This window comes from Strongylocentrotus purpuratus, unplaced genomic scaffold (assembly GCF_000002235.5).
Source record: "Strongylocentrotus purpuratus isolate Spur 01 unplaced genomic scaffold, Spur_5.0 spur5_scaffold_6, whole genome shotgun sequence".
Lineage (NCBI taxonomy): Eukaryota > Metazoa > Echinodermata > Echinoidea > Camarodonta > Strongylocentrotidae > Strongylocentrotus > Strongylocentrotus purpuratus.
Genome location: NW_022145612.1, coordinates 22,686,524 through 22,707,828, shown reverse-complemented (window position 1 = coordinate 22,707,828; position 21,305 = coordinate 22,686,524). Strand labels below are relative to the sequence as shown.

Here is a 21,305-nt window from a genome sequence, read left to right as displayed (position 1 = left end):
ATTCAGTATGCCTTCAATAGAATTGCTTGGATTCATAGGAAAGCTTTGCTTTGCTGAATGCTAATGATATAAAACGAAATTTGGTGTGCTTCTCTCCACTTTACTTATCTATGCACTTGCATGGACTAATGAATTCACTGAATTGAATGCAACACACAGGAAACTGTAGCCCTCAAACATTTCCCTCTCTTAATTTGATTCAAGAGTGTAAAAACAGAAATGTTGATTGCATTAAGATTGATGTAGAATTTGTACATTAGTTGTTTTTATGCGCTACAAAGTAGCCGGAGGCATTATGTTTTGGGTTGTCCGTCCATACGTCCCGTTCTCGTGATCGCTTTATCTCAAGAACCAATTGATGGATTCCTAGCTGTCAAACTGTCATGTATGTAACTTGCTGAGCCATGAACTGATTAGATTTCTGGGGTCACGAAGTCAAAGGTCACAGGGCTCATTATGTATGCACAAATAGCTTGTGATCGCATAATCATGAGAACCAATAGACAGTTTACTATCAAACTCAAGACATGTATATGTATCCTGCAGAGCCAATGAACTGATTAGATTTTATGGTCATCAGGTCAAAGGTCATGTGGCTCATTATGAATGCCTATAAATAGTTTGTGAATGCATTATCCTTAAAACCATGCACAGATGGATTACAATCAAACTTGAAATTAAAATAATTGTTTCTGTTTTGGTTTGTAAAATTGCTCTTTGGCGGAGGCATCATTTTCGACTGTGTGCAGTCGAAGTTCCATCTAGTTATACAACTCACTCCTAGATCCTAATCAAATGATTGGTCATGCGCGGTCACATGTGATTCATTTACTGAGACTATCCAACGATTTTTTAGTGCATGTACATAATGCGCAGTAGTGTGCGTAGAGGTTAGAGCGCTTTATATACTGCGTTACCGTGTTTATACACAGCCACCTGGCTCGGGGGTTCAACACGTGAGCCATGCTAGGCATGTATGTATTAATGGTGAATCGATCGAGTGCTGTCATCATTGAAACTCAGATGTAGTATGTAATTTGATGGCTCATACGGTAGTTAAATTAGTCTTCCATAATTGCAGTCTACTGTTTTTATACATGTATCATGTATTATTGAGTGATATAACCTGGAGCCAGAAGGGTCAAACCCACTATTTTGGCGCAATTCTGCAATTTTGATGTCGCCGATGATTCTGCTCATATTCTGACAAATATAAAAGTTGCAGAACAGAATTTTTTAATCCCAACTATCCTGTGGCATTTACCGATAAAAATAAAAACAAGTTTACCGGTGAATAAAGGCCCCGAAAAAAATAATTGCTCCATGATGGGGGCAAAGTGTTAAAAAAAAAACCTTGTCGCTCAAAAAAAAAATCTTGTCATTTTAGTGTATTGCATCAAATATTCAGTAGATATATTTCTGAAAACTTCCTTTATATATAAAATTTCTAATGTTCATACAAGATATGATAGAAAGATTGGCTTGTTTTTGTTTTGAATTGTGTTTTTCAGCAGATGAAATTTGTCCCAGATTACCTGTAACATACGTTACTATTTTTTATGATAATGTGCTATGGGGAAGAACAATCATATATGCCATCGAATCAACCTTTTTTGGTTTTATTATATGTATGAAAACTTATAACATTTACATCAGCGATAGTCAATTTAAAACATTTCTGCCACAAACTAAAAATTCTAGCCAATGGAAATGTGTTTTTAAGGAATGAAACATACGTAACCATGATTTGTGCTCATCCATAGAGTCATGCACATTGAGCCTCTAATTTATTTTAGGTATTGCAATACTTAATGTAACCAATAGAGAAACAAGAAAAAATAATCACTTTAAGTTTGAAATATATGACAATAAATAAATATTTCGTAACATACGTTATGAAACATACGTTACCACTTTTGCACATTCATCTGGTTTGCTTGGTAAACACACTTTTTCCTGTTGCATATCTACCGTTTCCGATTATAAACTTGTCACGCCAACTACGGCAACAGGAAGAAACCTTAACAACCATATCGCATCTGTATGAAGACATGTGCCGGGCATGATTTCCAAGATCAAGATGTTTTAAAAGTATATAGGTGAGTACTAGCTTATCCTATTTATATTCATATTATATATTTTCATGAATATTCCGCTATCAGTCTATGAATAATCTATTATTTATGTAGTTTTCTAGAAATAAGTTTCATTATTTGTAAACTTAAGCAATCAAATTATCATTTTGAGAGCTGTAACTCAGCATGTTATAGTAACGTATGTTTCAAGTGATGGTAACGTAGGTTTCCATATTCACATGACCTATACATAAGCATGATATTTTGCATATTTTAGAAACCAGATTAACAATTTATTTGCAATTAAATTTTAGAAAGATACTTCTCAAATCAATAAAAGGTAAATAACGAATCATAAGGATATGTTTCATTCTTGATCAATGGGTTAACCGAAATTGATTATTCACTAACTTATGTAAATGAGAATGCAATCTTAATGCATCTAAACTTGAAAGAAAATAGTTCAGAAAAAATGAACATGCTGCGCTAGGATTCCCACAATTAGAGAGATAGATTTGTGGCTGGTGTTTGCTGAATTGAATTCTTATTTTTTTTTTATAGATAACTACCAAAGAAACTAAGGAAAGTTTTGGTAACGTATGTTACTATTAATGGTAACGTATGTTGCATGTAAAAGTATCGTGCAATGTAAGTCATAATCATCTGATAGGTCAGTCTGTCCTGACAAAGAAAGTTAACATTCACAATATATTCTTAAACTTTCACCTTTCACTTAATATTTACAGGAATGGCCAAGACATGGGCCGAGATTCAGGCCGCTTACCGGCAGCGGAAACGACAGAAAATTGGAGATGCTGCTTTTCTCCGAGCAGAGAGGGGGAGGCAAAAGAAATACTACATCCCAGTTGATAATTTATCTAAGAAGAGGGTAGAAGCAAGAAGGGTTCAAGTGAACTCTAAGAGTACGAAAGCACAGAGTGTCGAGGGTCAAGAAAGTAAGGCAAGACATGTTGAATGAACGATGGCAGGAAAACTCTAACCTTGACAATGAAAGGATGGATAGTGATACAATGCAAGACTCTGCATTGTCCGATGTATCTTACACAGCTGCCCCCCATGCTCTGCTTACAGTCAAGCTGCCATTCAAGATCAAAGCGAGAAGAAAGTGTGCCAGCAGATGTTTAAGTAATGCCCATCAGAGAATCGAGGATCTTACACTTAAGCTCCAGGCAGCAACCAAGGAAAAATGAAAGGTGCAGAGAAGGTACCAAAGGGTACCCCGCACCAAGACAAACATCCAGCTCAAACGATCCGGTTTGGACCCCAAGTCTGTCCCAGCAGTAATAAAAAGAAACTTACTTTTCTTCAATGCCGTGATCCAGGAGATTCATAATGCAGCCAGTTCTACAACAAAACAATCCTCGAGGTCAACCATACATAACATTGTAGCAGGATCAAAAGTGTTGAAAAAATACCGCCTGCTACGGATGGTGCAAAAAGGAACTGGCCTAGGAAGACGAAACCTGTCAAAGGCAAACCCAAAGATGAGCAGTCAACATAGACATGTCAGGCGTTCTTGGTCTTCTCTCCACGAAGAAGTTGTAGTTTTCCTGGAGAGGGAAGACAACTCACGCATGTGCCCTGGCAAGAAGGACTGTTGTAAGACAGATGACAATGGAAGCAAAAAACAGAAGAAGTTCCTTTGCGATTACATTGCCAATCTCCATACAAAATACGTTACTGAAAACCAAGAGAGACGCAGGGTATCTTCGTCTGCATTTCAACGTGTTCTCCAATCCCGATGCTCTCACATCTAGCCTGTTCAATTCTTGTCCAGGAACCTTTGCTTATACCAAAGGCATGATATTTTTATCATAGTTTATTACACTTTATCCGATTATATATCTAGTTCTCCATTTCAGCCTATTTATCTGTCCTACTCTTTATCTGTCCCTTTTATTGCGTAGTCTCTTTGCCAGCTTCTCTTTCTCATTTCTCTATGCCCTCTCTTTCTCTCCCCTCTCTGTTACTATCTTACCAGTCCTTCTAATCTTCTGTTACATTTGTCTTATTGCCTTCTGTTACTCGATCGTTCTCCTTCAATTATCCTCTAGTCATCCGTTTCAATCTCTTCTCTTGTTTCTCTTCTTTTCTTTGATCATATCCTTGATTATTTATTGTGAATCGCCATTTATATGTATATGTTATGCTTTTGAATATATCTTTTGTAAATTCAATTTGTTTCAGCCTCTGGCTGCTATTTGAATGTTTTTTAATCAATAAACCATATCAAGTCAAAATCAAATCAAACATGTCCTTGAAGCTGAAAGCTATGAAATCATTGGGTTTGCCTGTAGACGAAAACCCAGATGATTTTATAAAACGCTACACTCATGATGAGGTAGATGATCTCCTCTCTAGTTTACAGCCTGATCTGGTTCAGTTCGAAGAATGGGCCAGAGTCGAGACTGATGGGAGAAAGAAGATTAAACTCATCAGTGTGTCACTGACGAAGCAAGAGTTTATCGCTCGTTCGAAAACCAGTATCCAGGAATTTCGAGGACATGTCTTCCGCATCAAGAAACAATTTGAAGCTGTATTGAAATGCAAACAAAGTTTGCCTCTTGGAGAATGTGTGCTACAGATGGACTTTGCAGAAAACTACACGTGTTCCTCTAGAAGAGGTCCAAAGTGCTACTGGGCGCAGGATAGTGTAACAATCCATCCCATTGTAGCATACTTCCGTGCCGAAAGCGGCAAGCTCATTCACAAAAGCTATGTTGCCGTCTCTGACGAAAAGGGGCATAACTCGTCGACAGTCATTGCCATCCTGAAGCAAGTGATTCCCAGACTCAAGGAATTGATTCCCAATCTATCCAAGATACACTACTGGACTGATGGCCCCACGTCTCAGTACAGGAATAAGACGAATGTTTTCTCTTGTAGGGACCACACCGAGGTATTCCCTGGAATCAGTGCCCAGTGGAATTTTTTTGAAGCTGGTCATGGAAAGGGGCCATGCGATGGTATTGGCGGTACCGTCAAGTGCATGGCCGACAATGCTGTCATACGCAAAGCTGTAATACAAGACACAAAGGATTTCTTTGCATGGCCGGCCGGGCCACCCAAGAGCATGGTTGTGAAAGCGATTCAAAGATTGAATATTTCTTCGTGACCAAGGAAGAGTGTTCCTCAAGCAGCGATTTCAGTGTACAAAAGTGGGGATCTGTAAAGTCCTTTCCAGGAACTCTGCAAGTACATGCTGTCATTGGTCAAGATAAAGGTGTTCTCGTACGAAACGTATCCTGTTACTGCACTAACTGCCGTGAAGTAAACCCTGGTGAAACCATACAAACCAAACAGATGTGTGATGGATGGCAACTTCGCCGTTTTGTGAGTGTGACGAGTAGAGCTACATACAGAGAAATCTGACGCACCCGAGAAGGATAATGTTGGAGTGCAATTAGCTAATGCAGAGGAGCCATTGAACGTGCCATCTACGAGCACTCCAGTTCTACCTAATTATGATACAGATGACTGGGTTGCCGCCGTGTATGACCAAAAGTGGTACTTGGGTACAGTGTTGGAATCCGATAAAAAAGAAGTTCATGTTAACTTCCTCACTGAATGTAAAGGCCCTCGACTTACATACACATACAACTGGCCAATACGGAGAGACCTGATCTGGATAGCGAAGGGGAAAGTTCTCTGTGCCATAGACCCTCCTGAACGCGATTCGATTCGGATGTATGTACTCTCTGATCAGCAAAGGGCCATGATCGAAGAGAAATTCAGAGTGTCTATTTCTCAGACATAAAACAGCTGCAGACTGACATTTGCACATTTCAATATGCTCCTTACACCCCTCTGATATATCTTGCCCCGGCCCTTTTAACTTTTAGATGGTACATGAATGTAAGGATTATATACAATATGTGCACTAACAAGGAAGACTGTTTACGAGGAATGTGTTTTCATTGTAAATTAAAATGACTTCCCTTGATATTTGCAAATGAATATTTCAAACAACAGATAGACACTGACTCAAACTTAAGGGGAAATTCGATAAGAACAACCCCTTCCTTGCGTTTGATAGCAAAAATGACCAATCTATGCATTGTTTTAATCTATACGAGTCAATGGTTTCATCATTCTGACCTAATTGTAACATTTAATGCATTGGGTAACATACGTTACTCTTCAGTGTAACATACGTTACCAATGTTTATTCAGCTGGTAATCGTATTTTATTTTCCAGTATCACTTTTCCATATGAAAATGATATAAAGTTTGAAGAAAATTTGTGTCATCGAAATGTGATTAGTACCTATCGAAAAAGATATGATTATACTTTTAGGTATTGATTCAGCATTCAGAAGAAGTAAGTTAGTATTTTGTGGGAAAATACCGTGAACCCCATTAGATTTTCTGATCAAACTATTTTGGTCTCTTTACTAGACTACTTAACTGTATTCATGAGCAAACAGTGACCGAAAAGTATAAATAAGTATATGTATTTTCTTTCCAAGTGTCTAACATGATGGTAACGTATGTTACACAACGTATTTTGCACCTTTTGAAAATTTCAAAAATACATCACGTTCTTTCCGAGCAATGTTAAACGCTCATCTCTTAGAGTTTGTAAATTTGTTACTCAACATTTCATATTACAATAAAAAGAATTTTGTTACTGAAACTTTATTTTTCTGAAATTCATTTCTTTCAAATGTGCCGATTTAGTGGTTTTGACCCAGTAGTGCATTGGTTGAATAATATATATAAATAGTATGGAGAGTTTTCGGCTGCATTTTGTGAGATATTTCACTGGGAAGTCAGTGTGAAACTTATCACTCTATTTCTTTGATATGTCAGTTAAAAACTTCAAACAGTAAAAAAAAAAAATATTTGGAATTGTTCTTATCACTTTTTTGGCAAATTGGAAAATGTTGTAGAAAAAAAAAGGAATAATCATTGTAACAGTGGATAAGTACGGTAGTTGCTCTAAACTGCTGGGTGACACTCTGTTTTATGTTTGTGTGTACATGGATGAATACATCCAAAGGGATATGTTACGGTATGTGTAGTGACATTTTACATATCTAATCCTAGATTTACGCTAAGATGGTGCTTATTGTGTGTGCCACTCTCGTCTTTCATGCAGGTATCTTGGTGAATTGGTTCCATGAGAATAGCTTGGTGGACTCCAGCGATAGCCGCATCCGGGTTATGTATGACGGCCGGCTCTGCTTCTTCTACGCTTTGGCAAGTGATGCAGGAGCATACAGGTGTCAAGTCAAGAGCAATGTTCTCTCCGAGGGAGGTGTCCACATGAGAGTCAGTCCATTGGTCACTGTTACAGTCAATGCCGGTAATTAATGATGATAATGATAATAAGTTTGTTTACCCAGGGAAGCTTCATCAGCTTCAATGCTGTTCTTCCTGAGAGACCTGCAATTATCATTACCCCTGCGAATGCCCCACCTGGGTGGAGAGTGGTAAATGTGGATCAATGTTGGGCCAAAGGACGTTTGTGCCGGGCTGAGATTTGAACCCTCAACCCTTGGATTGATAGCCAAGCGAATGAACCACTATTCTTTACATTATTGTTTCAATGAATATGGCAATTTTTATGCCTCTGTTACGAAGTACTGTAAATCTCTGTGTATAAGACGCACATGTTTATAAGACGCACCCCCCGTTTTTTTGTTGTTGCCGAAAACCCACGCGGGGACGGACTTTCATTTAACAGCGAGGTGCAGTTGAAGGCGCCAATTTGTGCTTGTGAACTTGTCACAAATAATAGTAACAATGTCGTTTTTAGAAGAATGTGTAAGGATCATTAATGTAAATTAAAAACAGTACAGGACCTAGGATAGAACCTTGTGGTACGTCGTGTGTAATAGAAGAAAAATGGGTGGAATTAGTATTATAAAGTACATATTGAGATCTTAGAAAGATTACTTTCAAACCAAGATGACAGACAAATTTGAGTGTTGTTCTAGTTTCTGAGTGGTGAGTCAACACACCGATTACTGAGCTGGGAGACATTGCCAGGCATAGCGCCATAAATCGAAACTGATTTTTAAAAAAAAATAATAAGACGCCTTACGTCTTATACACAGAGATTTATGATAGCCGGAGACATTATGTTTTCGGGTTGTCCGTCCGTCCGTCCGTTCTCGTGATTGCGTTATCTCAAGAACTGACTGATGGATTCCTACCAAACTTTGGTCATGTATGTAACTTGTAGAGCAAATTAATTTATTAGATTTTGGGGTCACGAGATCAAAGGTCACAGAGCTCATTATGTGTGCAAAAATAGCTTGTGATTGCGTTATCTCAAGAACTGAATGATGGATTCCTACCCTACTTAAGTCATGTATGTATCTTGCAAAGCCAATGAATTGACAGAGCTGCCAAGTAGTACGTTTTTAACGTATTAATACGTTTTTTTTGTGGAAAATACGTCTGTACGTTTTGCTGTGCCAAAATAGGTTTTTTGAAAGTTTCGTGTATGGCTGTGCGAACGTGGCTAGCGGCTGGCTGTGAGATCCAGCGTATGCATAGTTTTGCTATTGCTTTGTGTCGGCGATTCCTGCAGCGCGCACGCATGTACATTGCACACAATACAGGGGATGTACACCACTCAAAGACGAGCGCATTTCCCCAGGCCATCCATACACACGCTAATGACATATATCATCAGTGCACTGCAATACACACAGTGTCAGTACAAAAAAGTCCCGATCTTACTACCAAAAATCCATCCCAAAAGCCAAATTTTGCTATCAAAAATGCGGAATCGAAGCCATATTTCTAAAGCTCACAGGGGCTTAGCCCAGTTTTAAGAAACAGCTTCACCAAAAAAGCGCTAAAAATCAAGAAATCAGCGATTTTGTTACCAGTTTTTTTGCCTATCGCAAGCCCTTCGAATGTGATGGTATCTTCAAAAAGCCAAATGAAAAATAAACACGGACCTGCTGATGCATTGACTTTATGTACAAAGTTGATTGCAACTCTAGACTTGCAACTTAGGCATAGAACATCATCGTGTGTTGCGCCGCAACACACAATGATTCTTTTAGTTTTAAATAATGGACTTTTCTGATAAAATAGCTAAATATATTTAACAAATCTTTTTTTTTTTTCTTTTTTTTCTTTTTTTTTTTTTTTTTAACTGACAGGTCGGCAGCTCTCAATGATTGAAAGCGTTTTTATTCAAAGAAACATGATTGCAGTAGCATTTTATAGGGAAAATAACAAAAAACGTAAAACAGGCAAAATATGGTTTTTCACCTAAAAATATGTTTTTTCAAGCTGAATAATATGTTTTTTTAATGTGACAGGTTGGCAGCTCTGAATTGACTAGATCTTGGGGTTACGAGGTCAAAGGTCACAGGGCTCATCATGTATGCTAAAATAGCTCGTTATCGCGTTATCACAAGAACTGATAGATGGATTCCTGCCAAACTTAGGTCATGTATTCTTGCAGAGCCAATTAATTAATTATATTTGGGGGTCACAAGGTCATAGGTCAAAGGTCACAGGGCTCATTATGTATGCAAAAATAGCTTGTGGTCGCATTATCATTAGAACCGATGGATGCATGGTTTACCATAAAACTCGAGACATGTACATGTATGTATCTTGCAGAGCCAAAAACTGAGTAGATTTTGGGGTCATGAGGTCAAAAACCAAAGGGTCATATGAGAAATAGCTTGTAATCACGATATTCTGAGAACTTGTTAATGGATTACAATCAAACTTGAATTTGAAAAATTTCTTCTGTTTTGGTTTGTAAAATTGGTCTATGAAGGCGGGATAGGCATCATTTTCGACTGCATGCTGCAGTCGAAGTTACATCTAGTTTGTTCATATTTCTTTTTTCTTCCATTATTCTGTTGGCTCCTGTTGAGACTCTATTACATATATCTTATATCATATATATCTTATTACACAGCGCTCAGGAAATACTTGTTGGACCCAGTTGCAATCCATTTACAAATAAAACAAAAACTGTTGTGATTCACTGATTCGTGTCTTAATGAACCTTTAGTCACATTAAAACCTAGACTATTGAAAGTAAATACACACTTATAAATACTGGCCTGTTCTTCAAGTGATCGTGCACTAGGTCCAGTCCCAATCATTCAATACGCTTAACTCTTTGACCTTCCTTGTTGTTACAGGTTATCCAAGTTCAGCTATCAGGATTGTTCAAGAGAACAGACCTACCGATGTGACGACCATTGCTGGAGAAGACGTCAAATTTGAATGTTTCTTCTATGGCCCGTAAGTATTCCATCCACATGGTGGAAAATAGATTACTCTTCCTTCTTTGATTTGTTTTCTATAAATTATGGAGGCAACCATACCAAGAGAAAAAAAAGCAAACTTGAATGCTTTTTCTTAGGTATAAATATGGACATATAAGATGCAGCTGGTATCAAATGAGAAGTGTATTATACTGCCAGCCAAATCAAGGCTATCAAAATGATCAGCTCAAGTCTGCTAGCTAGCTTTCAAAGATTTAAGACACAATACTTGGCCAATAAATAATTAAATACCACTGTGTACCAAAATTTTATCTGAGCCAAAAACTGAGTGAAATGCCAGTATTTATGACTCAAAATTGAATTGAATACCCCCTCCCCATCCTTCTTTCTTGATCTGTGACTTTGCCAGGCAACCAACGGGTCAGATTCCCAGGGTCCAGTGGGTACGTACCTCACCTCCTGGTGCTGGGTTGCCAACCAGTAGAGCTGTGCTGGAGGAAGGGGGTGAGGTCTTAAGCATTGTGGGCGTGCAGCTGGAGGATGCAGGTTCCTACCTCTGTTACATTAATGACGTCTACAGTGGAGCTTCGGCAGGACTCAATGTCGCGGGTAAGTTGACGGTTGATTTGATCTACTTTACATAACCGCTACAAAAGCAAGTACAGTGAAACCTGCAAAGACTGCTCTAGATATACAAGAAAATGGTATTCAAAAGCAGGTGATTTCCTGTAGAATGTGTTGCAGGGAGAAAATGTTCTATAGACAGGTGGCCTATATAGGGAACTATAGCATATCATTACTTAAGAGAACTAGCGACCTTCTGGTTATAAGACTATAAAGCTCTACCAGTGAGTCATCAAGATATGATAGACATGGCAGTAATGCAGAGGCTGCATGAGTTTCAGAGATGCATCAAATGCTAGTCAAATTTTTATTGTAAAAATCTAAGAAACAATTGACTGAGATTGTTAAAAGAAATTTAAAAAAACAAAACTATAAGCAATGCTGTAATATGAAGATATGACTGTGTATTTAAAGCTGTTTTAAAACAGACTTGTACATGTATGTTATACAACTTCAAGCCGTTTTAGACAACATGTCGACACTTCCTATTACTGCCTTTGGTTTTTCCATGATTTTTTTTCACCTACTAGGAATATGATTACATATAGTTTCTTTCAGTTTTTAATGTTTAATAAGCATTTTTATCATTCATTATTTTGCTTTCCTTTGACCATGTAGAAGCGCCAACATGGGTTAGCGAACCACTGGATGCCATGAAAGACATCAACACCATGCAGGAATGGAACGTAGAGGCCGAGGAGGCTGCCCAGTACACCTGGTATCGCAATGGAGAAATACTGACCGCTCGGGACAGACATCAGTTCCGCAACAACCTTGAGACGCTCATAATAAGCGACCTTAAGACGACGGATACAGCCATGTATCAGTGCTTCGCAAGCAACAATCATGGCATGATTTATTCTGCTGCACAGCTGTCCGTAAGAGGTAAGAACAACTGTTAATAGTACTTTTTATTACCTGAAGACAAAGTTTAACGATTCTGTATTAGTCTGCTAAAACGTATACAGGAGGAAGGGAGAGAGAGAGAGAGAAAGAGGGATACTTTAAATTAGAAATCAGTTTAAGCTGTAGTTGTCAAATTCATTCAACATATTCTCCAGCAATAATTTTTATGCCTCTGTTGCGAAGTAGCCGGAGGCATTATGTTTTTGGGTTGTCCGTCCGTCCCATTCTCGTGATCGCTTTATCTCAAGAACCAATTGATGGATTCCTTCCAAACTTAGGTCATATATATATTTTGCATATTTTGCGCGCAGTCGAAGTTCCATCCAGTTATTTTCTTCGCAATGTACAAAATATGGATGTGGAAATGAACAAATAGACAGAGTAGAAGCAGTCAAAATTCTCCATTTCTTTTTATTATTGGCTCTGTCAGCATTCCCACCTATGTTCCTGAGCCCAATGGAAACAGAGCAGCCTGCCCCAATCACAGCTACAGTCACTGCGTTATGCGATGTGGATGCTGCCCCCGCTCCGACGGTCACATGGCAGCACGATGGTCAACCCATAACAAACAGCGCCCGCTACAACTTGACCGCTGACCCTCCTAACCTGGTCATTATAGGTGTACGGGTGTCCGATGGTGGAACTTACCAGTGCACTGCCACCAATTCAAATGGAACAGTGACCGGCGAGGGTAGTCTGGATATAAAAGGTCAGCTAGTGCATTGTTTGTGTATTGATATCATTATACAGATTTGATATATCAAATTTTGAAGCAACTGCAGATTAACCCTTACATGACCATTCAGAAGATATCTGTATTAAGAAGTACCACTTCCTCCCAGCAATCTTGCATACCTGTACAAAATGTCTGAGACGATATACATTATTTTAATGTATACAGCAATAAATTAAAATCCAATCTAATCCAAACTAATCTGTCTTCAACATGATTTCTTTGATAGATTCGACAGTGATCACGGGGCATCCTGATAACACCTTGGTAGAGGTTGGGCAGTCTACCACCCTACGCTGTAAAGCTGCTCATGATGAATCCTTAACGTTGACCTACCTATGGAAGCACAATGGAGTAGCAATCGACCTCAGTGAAATTGATAGATACAGAATGGTATTAAGGCTGTACTCGGCACATTTCACTCGCGTAATGTGCCGCAATGACATCGCATCGAGCAGCTTGTTGTTCGCTGACAGAATAAGAGAATTATTGTGTGATGTGTAACAATTATAATAAAGGTTTCCCTAACATTGGCTTAACAACCGGACTCCTTAATGAGCAAGAGCTGTGTCTGCAAAACTAAAGATCTGACTGAAGTCATGAGGTCTTTAATTATCAGATTTCGGGCATACAAGATAGGTGGGGTTATAGTATCCAACAAGTCTTATTGTCAGTGTTTGAATCAAATACACTCCTGCAAGGTTGAGCATTACACTTGACACAGTCATGTCAATTAAACGCACCACATATACTTTAATTGTTCTTTTCTTACACCCATGGGGTCATTGATTAATATACAGTTTGAATGGTATTGAATACAAGATTTGGATCTACAATTTTTTCTTTACCTCTTTCTACTTCTGAAATATATTTTATTTCTCTGTTACCTATTTTCTTCTTTTAATTTCTTCTGTGGCCTGATAATTTTCCTCCGTCTCTTCCTTAATAGTCCGAGAGAGATAATGGTAACTTGGAGATCGTCTCAGCTCAGTCACGGGATGGTGGTGAATACACCTGCGTTGCTCTGACTGTGGCTGATTCAGACCGTTCTAGTGCTACGTTAGACATTGCAGGTCAGTGTGTACCCCAGATTCCATTCATTCTCTTCACCACCGTTCATCAAAGTATCCAGTAAACTTGTATCATTAAGGCCCTGTGCCATAAACATTTATATCAATAACAAGATACAATAGCTGTTTGAGTTATAAGCTACTGAAGTCGTAGTATTAGATTGGCTGAGAACAAATGTGTCATGGAAATTTAGCATTTGTTATTGATTACAAGTTTTATGAAACAGGGCCCAGAATTGAATACATGAAAGGAGAACTCCAACCAAACAATGATGAAGAGATTTTGCAAGTGCAAATACGCTCTCAATTTGACATATTAGTGACTTGTGAATAAACTAGTCACGCACGCTTACGTGCCCTCATTGAGTATCACCTGCATGTAACCAATTAAAGATAAACTCCACCCCAGTCGTAAAAAATAGGAAAAAAATAAGGGAAAAATAGGGAAAAAATAGTCTCGAAAATATATTTTTTTTCTATTTTTTCCCTATTTTTTTAAAAGGAAAAAATAGGGAAAAAATAGTTTTGGAAATAGGAAAAAAATAGGGTTGAAACAATTTTTTCTATTTTTTTCCTATTTTTCAGACCTGAAAATAGGAAAAAAATAGGGAAAAAATAGTGTAGAAAATAGTGAAGAAAATAGTGATAACTAGGTGCTAGTGAACAGTGAAAAATAGTGAGGAAATAGGAAAAAAATAGTAAGAAAATAGGAAAAAATAGGGGAAAATAGTAAGAAAATAGGAAAAAAATAGTGAGGAAATAGGAAAAAAATTAGTGAGGAAATAGGAAAAAAATAGGAAAAAAATAGTAAGAAATTAGGAAAAAAATAGTAAAAAAATAGGGGAAAATAGTAAGAAAATAGGAAAAAAATAGTAAGTAAATAGGAAAAAATAGTAAGAAAATAGGAAAAAAATAGTAAGAAAATAGGGAAAAAAGTAAGAAAATAGGAAAAAAATAGTAAGAAAATAGGAAAAAAATAGTAAGGAAATAGGAAAAAAATAGTAAATAAGTGAGGAAATCAGAAAAAAATAGTCAGGAAATAGGGGGGGGGGGGGATCACTCGTCCTTTACCTTCATGGATTTCTCAAGCACTACCATCTCACACATCCAGTCAACGACTCTGTACATTCAATTTAATCATACAGTGCAAACTTGATATAAAGAGATCAGTTATAACTGAAATGACAAGGTAATTTAACAGCTTTTGGGGGTTAAGATTTTTTGGTTGCACATGACCTCATTGTCAAAAGTTTCCACTGTAGAATAGTCACCCTACTCCTACAGCTCTTTTCTCTGCATTGATGCACCTACTCAGTTTGCCAAATTCACTTCGTCCTTTCAGTCCAATCCATTCAATAAAACATTTAAAATAGTCAATGGGTATATGGAAAATGTTATACAGTCCACTCCTATTATAACGAACATGGATACACCAAGATTTTATTATCAGGCAATTCTCATCAGTCCCAATTTTAAACAAACCAATGTGTAACTTGAGTATAACATGATTTCATTTTAACAAGGAAATTGGCTTGGTCCCGAGCACCTCGTTATAATGGCAGTGGACTGTAACAAACAAAAAGAATAAAAGGGAATGTGTCAAATAAAATACATGTACTTTATTTTCGAGAGGTAAACACAATGACATGAGTTTAGTATAGTATGTCAATGTGTGTTCATATAAGCAAATAAATAAAAGAACTTAACTGATATTTACAATCTTTGGTTAAGTACTGTAGTGTACATGTTGTAGTAATAGAGTTGTTCATGGTTTGCCATGATTATACTCTAAAAATAAAAAAAAAGACAAATGCGACTGCGTCTCCTATATGCCTCCGCCTTTAAAAAATATCATCCACCTAGAATGTAGCTTTCTATTTTTGTTCAAATAAAGTATTCAGGTGAGTTTCAGGACTATTACTGAGCCGATGTGGATATGCCAGGGGATCACAAGCTCTCTCCCTCACTAGTAACCAAATAAAGCAGTATTCTGGACATGAGAGTGTTGTTTTCTGTCTCTTTTATTACAATTTAATTACAAAGTGCTCTTAATAATGTAATCACATTTTCAAACCTCAAGAAAATCATTACAAATAAAAAAATTTTCTCGTTATTTACAAAGATAACAAAATAAAATAAATCATAAAACAGATTTTTCAACAATGCATGCATGCTCTATAGTACAGTTGACATGTTACATAATTTTCTCAATCTCAATTGAACTGTCAAAATCTTAATACAATCATCATAATCTAGAAACACTTACTACAAAATCAATGACATGTCATGTCATTGAGATATATATAAAAACAAGAAAATGACAGACTTACATGCTACTATTTTCAAATAGTTTTACAAAGTATACCATCATTACCATGTATCATAAGTAATGGTCTTATGGTCCTTTATCTTCACAATATGCAGGCTCTCATTGTGTACACGTACATGTTGTACTTGCCTATGAATCTCAATGATTAGACATAAGAATTACATAATAAAATGGAAACAAATACTAATGTAAAGGATACAGATGTTGGTCATGCTGTTCACAGGCATCGAATGGTGGTTGTACGTTACATGTACATTGTAGCTTGATTAGTTTCAATGGATCTGTAAAGATATAAATGAAATGTGAGTTAGGGGTTAGAATAATCATGCATTGGTACATTTATGAACATGCAATTAATACTTAGTACAAGTATTTATGTATTTCATAATGAAAAATTCAAAGGCACAGAACATGTGTGTACAAAAGTATGATAGCAAAAAAGATGCCAGGCTGATGACGAACGGATGGTGAAACAACGGAGTCATCAAAGAGCTGTCAAGGTGCATGAAATGTAAACCACTCAGGTAGGCAATTAATTAGAGTTATTTTATTCTTAGATATATTGGGTGAACATACATAAAATAAAACATAAAACACAGAAAAGAAAATAGTAAAGGAACAATTTTTTGAAGAAAAAAATAAAAAGGAATGAGAAAAATAATGTAGATCTAGGACTAGGTAGGACTTGTGCCACCTGCAAATTATTGTTCTAGCATAATGATGAGGTAAACTACTCTAATATTTTGATGTCAGATCTTAACTAACAAACATGAAATAAATAAACCCAAAAAAATTATCAACAATAGATTTAGATTTCTACTTAGTAAGGACATACCTCGCAGACACACTCTCGGACTTGGAAGACTTGCTCTTCTTCTTGCGTGGTGCTTTAGCAGGTTGTGTTTTCTGATTCCTAGAAAAATAATTTGAGATACAGTTTAGCCTAAAACCACATCAAAACATTATATCATGCAAGGCAATATAATTGACAGACGTAGTAATGGTACAAAATCTGAAATTTCTACATGGATTTATTGTAGTCACGTTTGTTTACATTCACTCATTATCACTAACAGACACTACACTGCACTTGGAGATTCACTACACTTCACTCAGAAGTTGTGTAGATTTAGTCTACAACCTCAACACTACATGGGAATATTGATACGTAAAATAACATTCTATAGGCCTACTATGTCTATGAAGTAGCATTATATTCAACAACAGACACAATAAAAATATATATATATCATAATATAATTAAGTTTCAGAAATAAATGTACCTTTTCAGCTGTTTTCTGGGGCCAGTTCCGCTCGTCGATGGTCCGTCATTCGACAACAAACTCGTTTATCTACGAGTGGGACTAGTAATATTTTGAAAATTTGTCGGGCTCATTTTCTTGGGGAGAATCACTAAAATGGGATAATGAGGCATCGGAGTATGAGGAGTCACTATCTCTTGATGAAATTTCATCGCTAGAATAATTGGTGGAAGACATTTTGGTGTGATTTGGAGACGTTTGATGAACGAAAATCAGCAAAAGTCCGATGCGCACAGCAGTGAAAAAAAATAACGGGTCATTTTCAAATTACGTATGGGTACTTGCGTACTATCCTCTACGTTGAAACTTTGCACACACATAGAGCGGGAATATCTCGATCGAATGCTTTTTTTTCTATTGATAAAGGAGATTTTTTTTGTTTGAAATTTCTATGTGTACATTTTCTTTTTACACATGGTTTATGTATGGTTATCTTTGAGTGCACTAGTCACTACTATAGTTTGTAAATAAAATCGAGAATATTAATAAAGGAACAAAATTGAAATTTTGTACATTTTCTTTTTACACATTGTTTATTTATGGTCATCTTTGAGCTCACTATTCAATATGTGATCCCACATCTAAAAACCACCAATAAGTCGCAAAATGAACAACAGAGATAATGGCAGGAGAAGCGGGCTTTTTGAAAAGGATGCCAGTCATAAACAATGAAAATATGCAAGTTTAGAAAATAGACAAAAAATAGTTTACAAATTTGTATCATGTCATAAAATATTTAAGTGCAAAAAATAGGAAGAAAATAGTACTCGCAAATAGGTAAAAAGAAGTCTGAAAAAGAAAAAGGTGAAAAAATAGGGAAAAAATAGTCTGAAAAAGATTAAGGTGAAAAAATAGGGAAAAAATAGTCCTATTTTTATTTTTTTGGAGAAAATAGGAAAAAAATAGTCTGAAAAAGATGAAGGTGAAAAAATAGGGAAAAAATAGTTTGGTACTCGAAAATAGGAAAAAATAGAACTATTTTTTTCGTATTTTCTTTAAAAAAAAAAAGGAATAAAATAGTCCACAAAAGTTGAAGGTGAAAAAAATGGGGGGAAAATAGTTTGTGCTTGAAAATAGGAAAAAAATAGGACTATTTTTTTCCTGTTTTCTTATAGGAAATAGGAAAATATAGTCTGAAAAAAAATATAGGTGAAAAAAATAGGGAAAAAATAGTTTGTACTTGAAAATAGGAAAAAAATAGGACTATTTTTTTCCTGTTTTCTTATAGGAAATAGGAAAAAAATAGTCTGAAAAAAATATAGGTGAAAAAAATAGGGAAAAAATAGTTTGTACTTGAAAATAGGAAAAAAATAGCCCTATTTTTTTCCTATTTTCTTGAAGGAAATAGGGAAAAAATAGTCTGCATTTCCAGAAAATAGGGAAAAAATAGGAAAAAAAAAAGGAAAAAATATATTTTCGCAACACACAAAACTACTAGGGCAGTTCTGGTAAAAAAAAAGAAAATTAATTCTCACAGAATCCAACGAAACTTACACTGAATGTTCAAGATTACAAATAAATGACATGTGCCAAACAATTTTGGAAGAAAATGTATACTGGCTGAGTATTGAGCATAGAAAGACAAGGAAATCGAGGTAGTACTAGCCCCGACACCATGTGTGTTGTCCCATATATAGCTTTCTGTGTACAGTGCTTGTTACTTTACCAAGACGCGGTCAAATTTATTATGATTTTGATGACTCCAGAACCTTGCAGTGCACACCAATACTTACATGCTACATGATCAACTGTTTCTGATCCTTTCCACACCTTTTCTTTCACAATGCAATCGCATTACCAGCTACTAAAGTTTATCATAAGTCCAACGTGGGTTCTTTGCACAGGGTCTTATGTTGCCCTTCATTTTCTTCAGACCTAACTATCAGCCAACATATTGCAAGGTACAGGGCTTTTTTTAAAGGGTTGATTTGATACATTCCCAATCTCCACACGTTATTTTGTAGGTGATTCAGTTTCCTTGAAAACAAAAGCAGATGAAAACACTGTCTCCTTAGACTTGTGGTTTTAAAATGTCAATTTTTTTCTAAATAACCAAAAACTTGTTCTGATGTAGTAGGCACTTTTTTTTAAATGTAGCACTTGTAGCACAATTGTACTAGTCTTATATACTAATACCACTAATCGCCGCGGGGGGTCTAAAACAGGGCAAAACGGTTCCTCAAAAACGTCTTTCCCCGACAGCGCCACAATTCCACGAGGCCTGTCTCCCGTAACCCGCGTGCCACCTCAACCCCGCGATTTCGGGGTTCAGGGGAGGACGGGCGGACGAGAGCATGGCGGGCGTCGTTGATTGCAAGGATGCGACGAATAAACCCAAATGGAAAGCCAGTGAGGCGGCAAGGCGTGCACCTGCACTCTGTCTAATCAAAGAGAGACAAAGAGATACACGATGGATGAGAATCCACTCGCGTCAACGGGAGTAGCAAATCTCATTGTAACGGGTGCGGCGTACCCTGAGTTAGGCATCTTTCTATAGGATATGTTTTGTAGCATGTAAGAGAAATACACATCAACAGATGACTCACCTGGGTGATGGGATGTAGGAAATGCACGCTCTCACGGTGTTAAGTGTGCTAACTTATGGGACACAAAACAGACACGTCTGTACTTCAGTAGAGTTGCAGGATAAGAGAGAGAGAGGTCAGAGAGGTGAAGGATGGAATGTGGATGTCTGGGAGATGGAATGAGAGAGTGGGGACTAGATAGAGTGGGGACTAGATAGAGTTGGGAGTGGAATGCATCAATGACTTAAAGGGAAAGATAAAGTTGCATATATATCGCTTTCTCAATACACACGGGTTGGGATTAGCTTTGTTATGAGTCGTTCTATAGGATATGCTGTTTAGGCCAGGCGGACCTGCTGTGTGTACGAACATACGTGTATAATGTGTGCGATGATTCTACGCTCACCGTCACACGCACAGCTCAGTCGGTTCGACTCTGATTCTATGATGATTGCCGTGAATTGTATGTAGTTTACGTGAATAGAGGTATGCAAGCAGGGTTACTTTGGTATTATTCTGTCTATGTTTACTGAATTTTGATAATCATTCTTCAAAGTAAAGTTTTCACGTGACTGACAATTAAGTTGCAAACTGCCTTGAGTCCACACACGTTTTGCCACTGCAGCTGAGCGCTGCTGTCGCCGGTGCTGTCGGAGCTGTGACTGAGTGTGTGAGCATGTAGCTAGGCCTGTCCGTGGTGTGAGGAGAGTTGAAGTTAAACAACACTTGCTATTATTAAAAATTGCTATTATTGCCCCGATATCAATATAGTTTCGTGAATAGACTCATAGAGGTATGAAACCTGAGCTTAGATTGTGATTATTCTGGCCATGTATAGTTGTATACAGAATTTCGATAATCATTTTTCAACGTAAAGTTTTCACAAGAAAATCAGCTGGTCGTTTAAAAAAATGATACTGATAGACAATAATACTTTTACTATAATAATAATAATAATAATGTAACTTATATCGCGCCAAATCCACTCTGTGGAGTGCTCAAGGCGCGTGTAAACTATGGTAAAGTTCTTGCATCAAATCAATGCATTAAAACGTTTTTCAAAGTGTGGGGGGGGGGGGGAGGATCAGGTAGCTCAAAGCGAGTTGAGTGCAGGTGTTGTGTCCACAGGGTTCAACGGGCTGACCCCCGAAAGCTCCGGGGTTTTAGGCATTTACTTACGGTCAGATGAGCATATTTGTAATACCTTATTTGTGACACTGGCATGCAGGTCACTTATTGGGTGGGGTCCATAGTAGAGTTGCGTACCAACTACGCTGAGAGTACGCTGTTCTACGTTACTCTACCCTGAGGGACGCAAATGAGTACGCAAGATGGACGCAAACAATTGAATATGTTTTCAAAAATTTCGCATACTTTCGGCGTAGAAACTTGACGCAGAAAGTACGCCTTTTTTATGTAACACTACGCTACTAAACTAAACAAACTGTATCCTTAAATGAATTAATGAAAAATTAGCCCAAGAA

The 21,305-nt window shown here is 37.2% G+C and overlaps 1 protein-coding gene and 1 long non-coding RNA gene across 2 annotated transcripts in view; one reads left to right on the top strand and one right to left on the bottom strand.

Moving 5' to 3' along the window:
• The window catches only part of LOC762569 (contactin-2), a gene marked incomplete at its 3' end in the record, with an annotated part of 53,648 nt that overhangs the window by 18,997 nt on the left and 13,346 nt on the right, over positions 1-21,305 (top strand). Inside the window, exons 5-11 of the mRNA XM_030972445.1 lie at positions 7,198-7,404; positions 10,226-10,328; positions 10,722-10,921; positions 11,555-11,821; positions 12,273-12,551; positions 12,805-12,968; positions 13,525-13,648. Of these exons, the coding sequence (XP_030828305.1) occupies positions 7,198-7,404; positions 10,226-10,328; positions 10,722-10,921; positions 11,555-11,821; positions 12,273-12,551; positions 12,805-12,968; positions 13,525-13,648 (1,344 nt within the window). The remainder of the gene's footprint in view (positions 1-7,197; positions 7,405-10,225; positions 10,329-10,721; positions 10,922-11,554; positions 11,822-12,272; positions 12,552-12,804; positions 12,969-13,524; positions 13,649-21,305) is intronic.
• Positions 15,748-17,561, bottom strand: LOC115919216. The gene is made up of 2 exons (XR_004061749.1): positions 17,258-17,561; positions 15,748-16,887 (listed from the first exon to the last, which is right to left on the bottom strand). It is a non-coding gene; the product is annotated as an uncharacterized LOC115919216 (long non-coding RNA).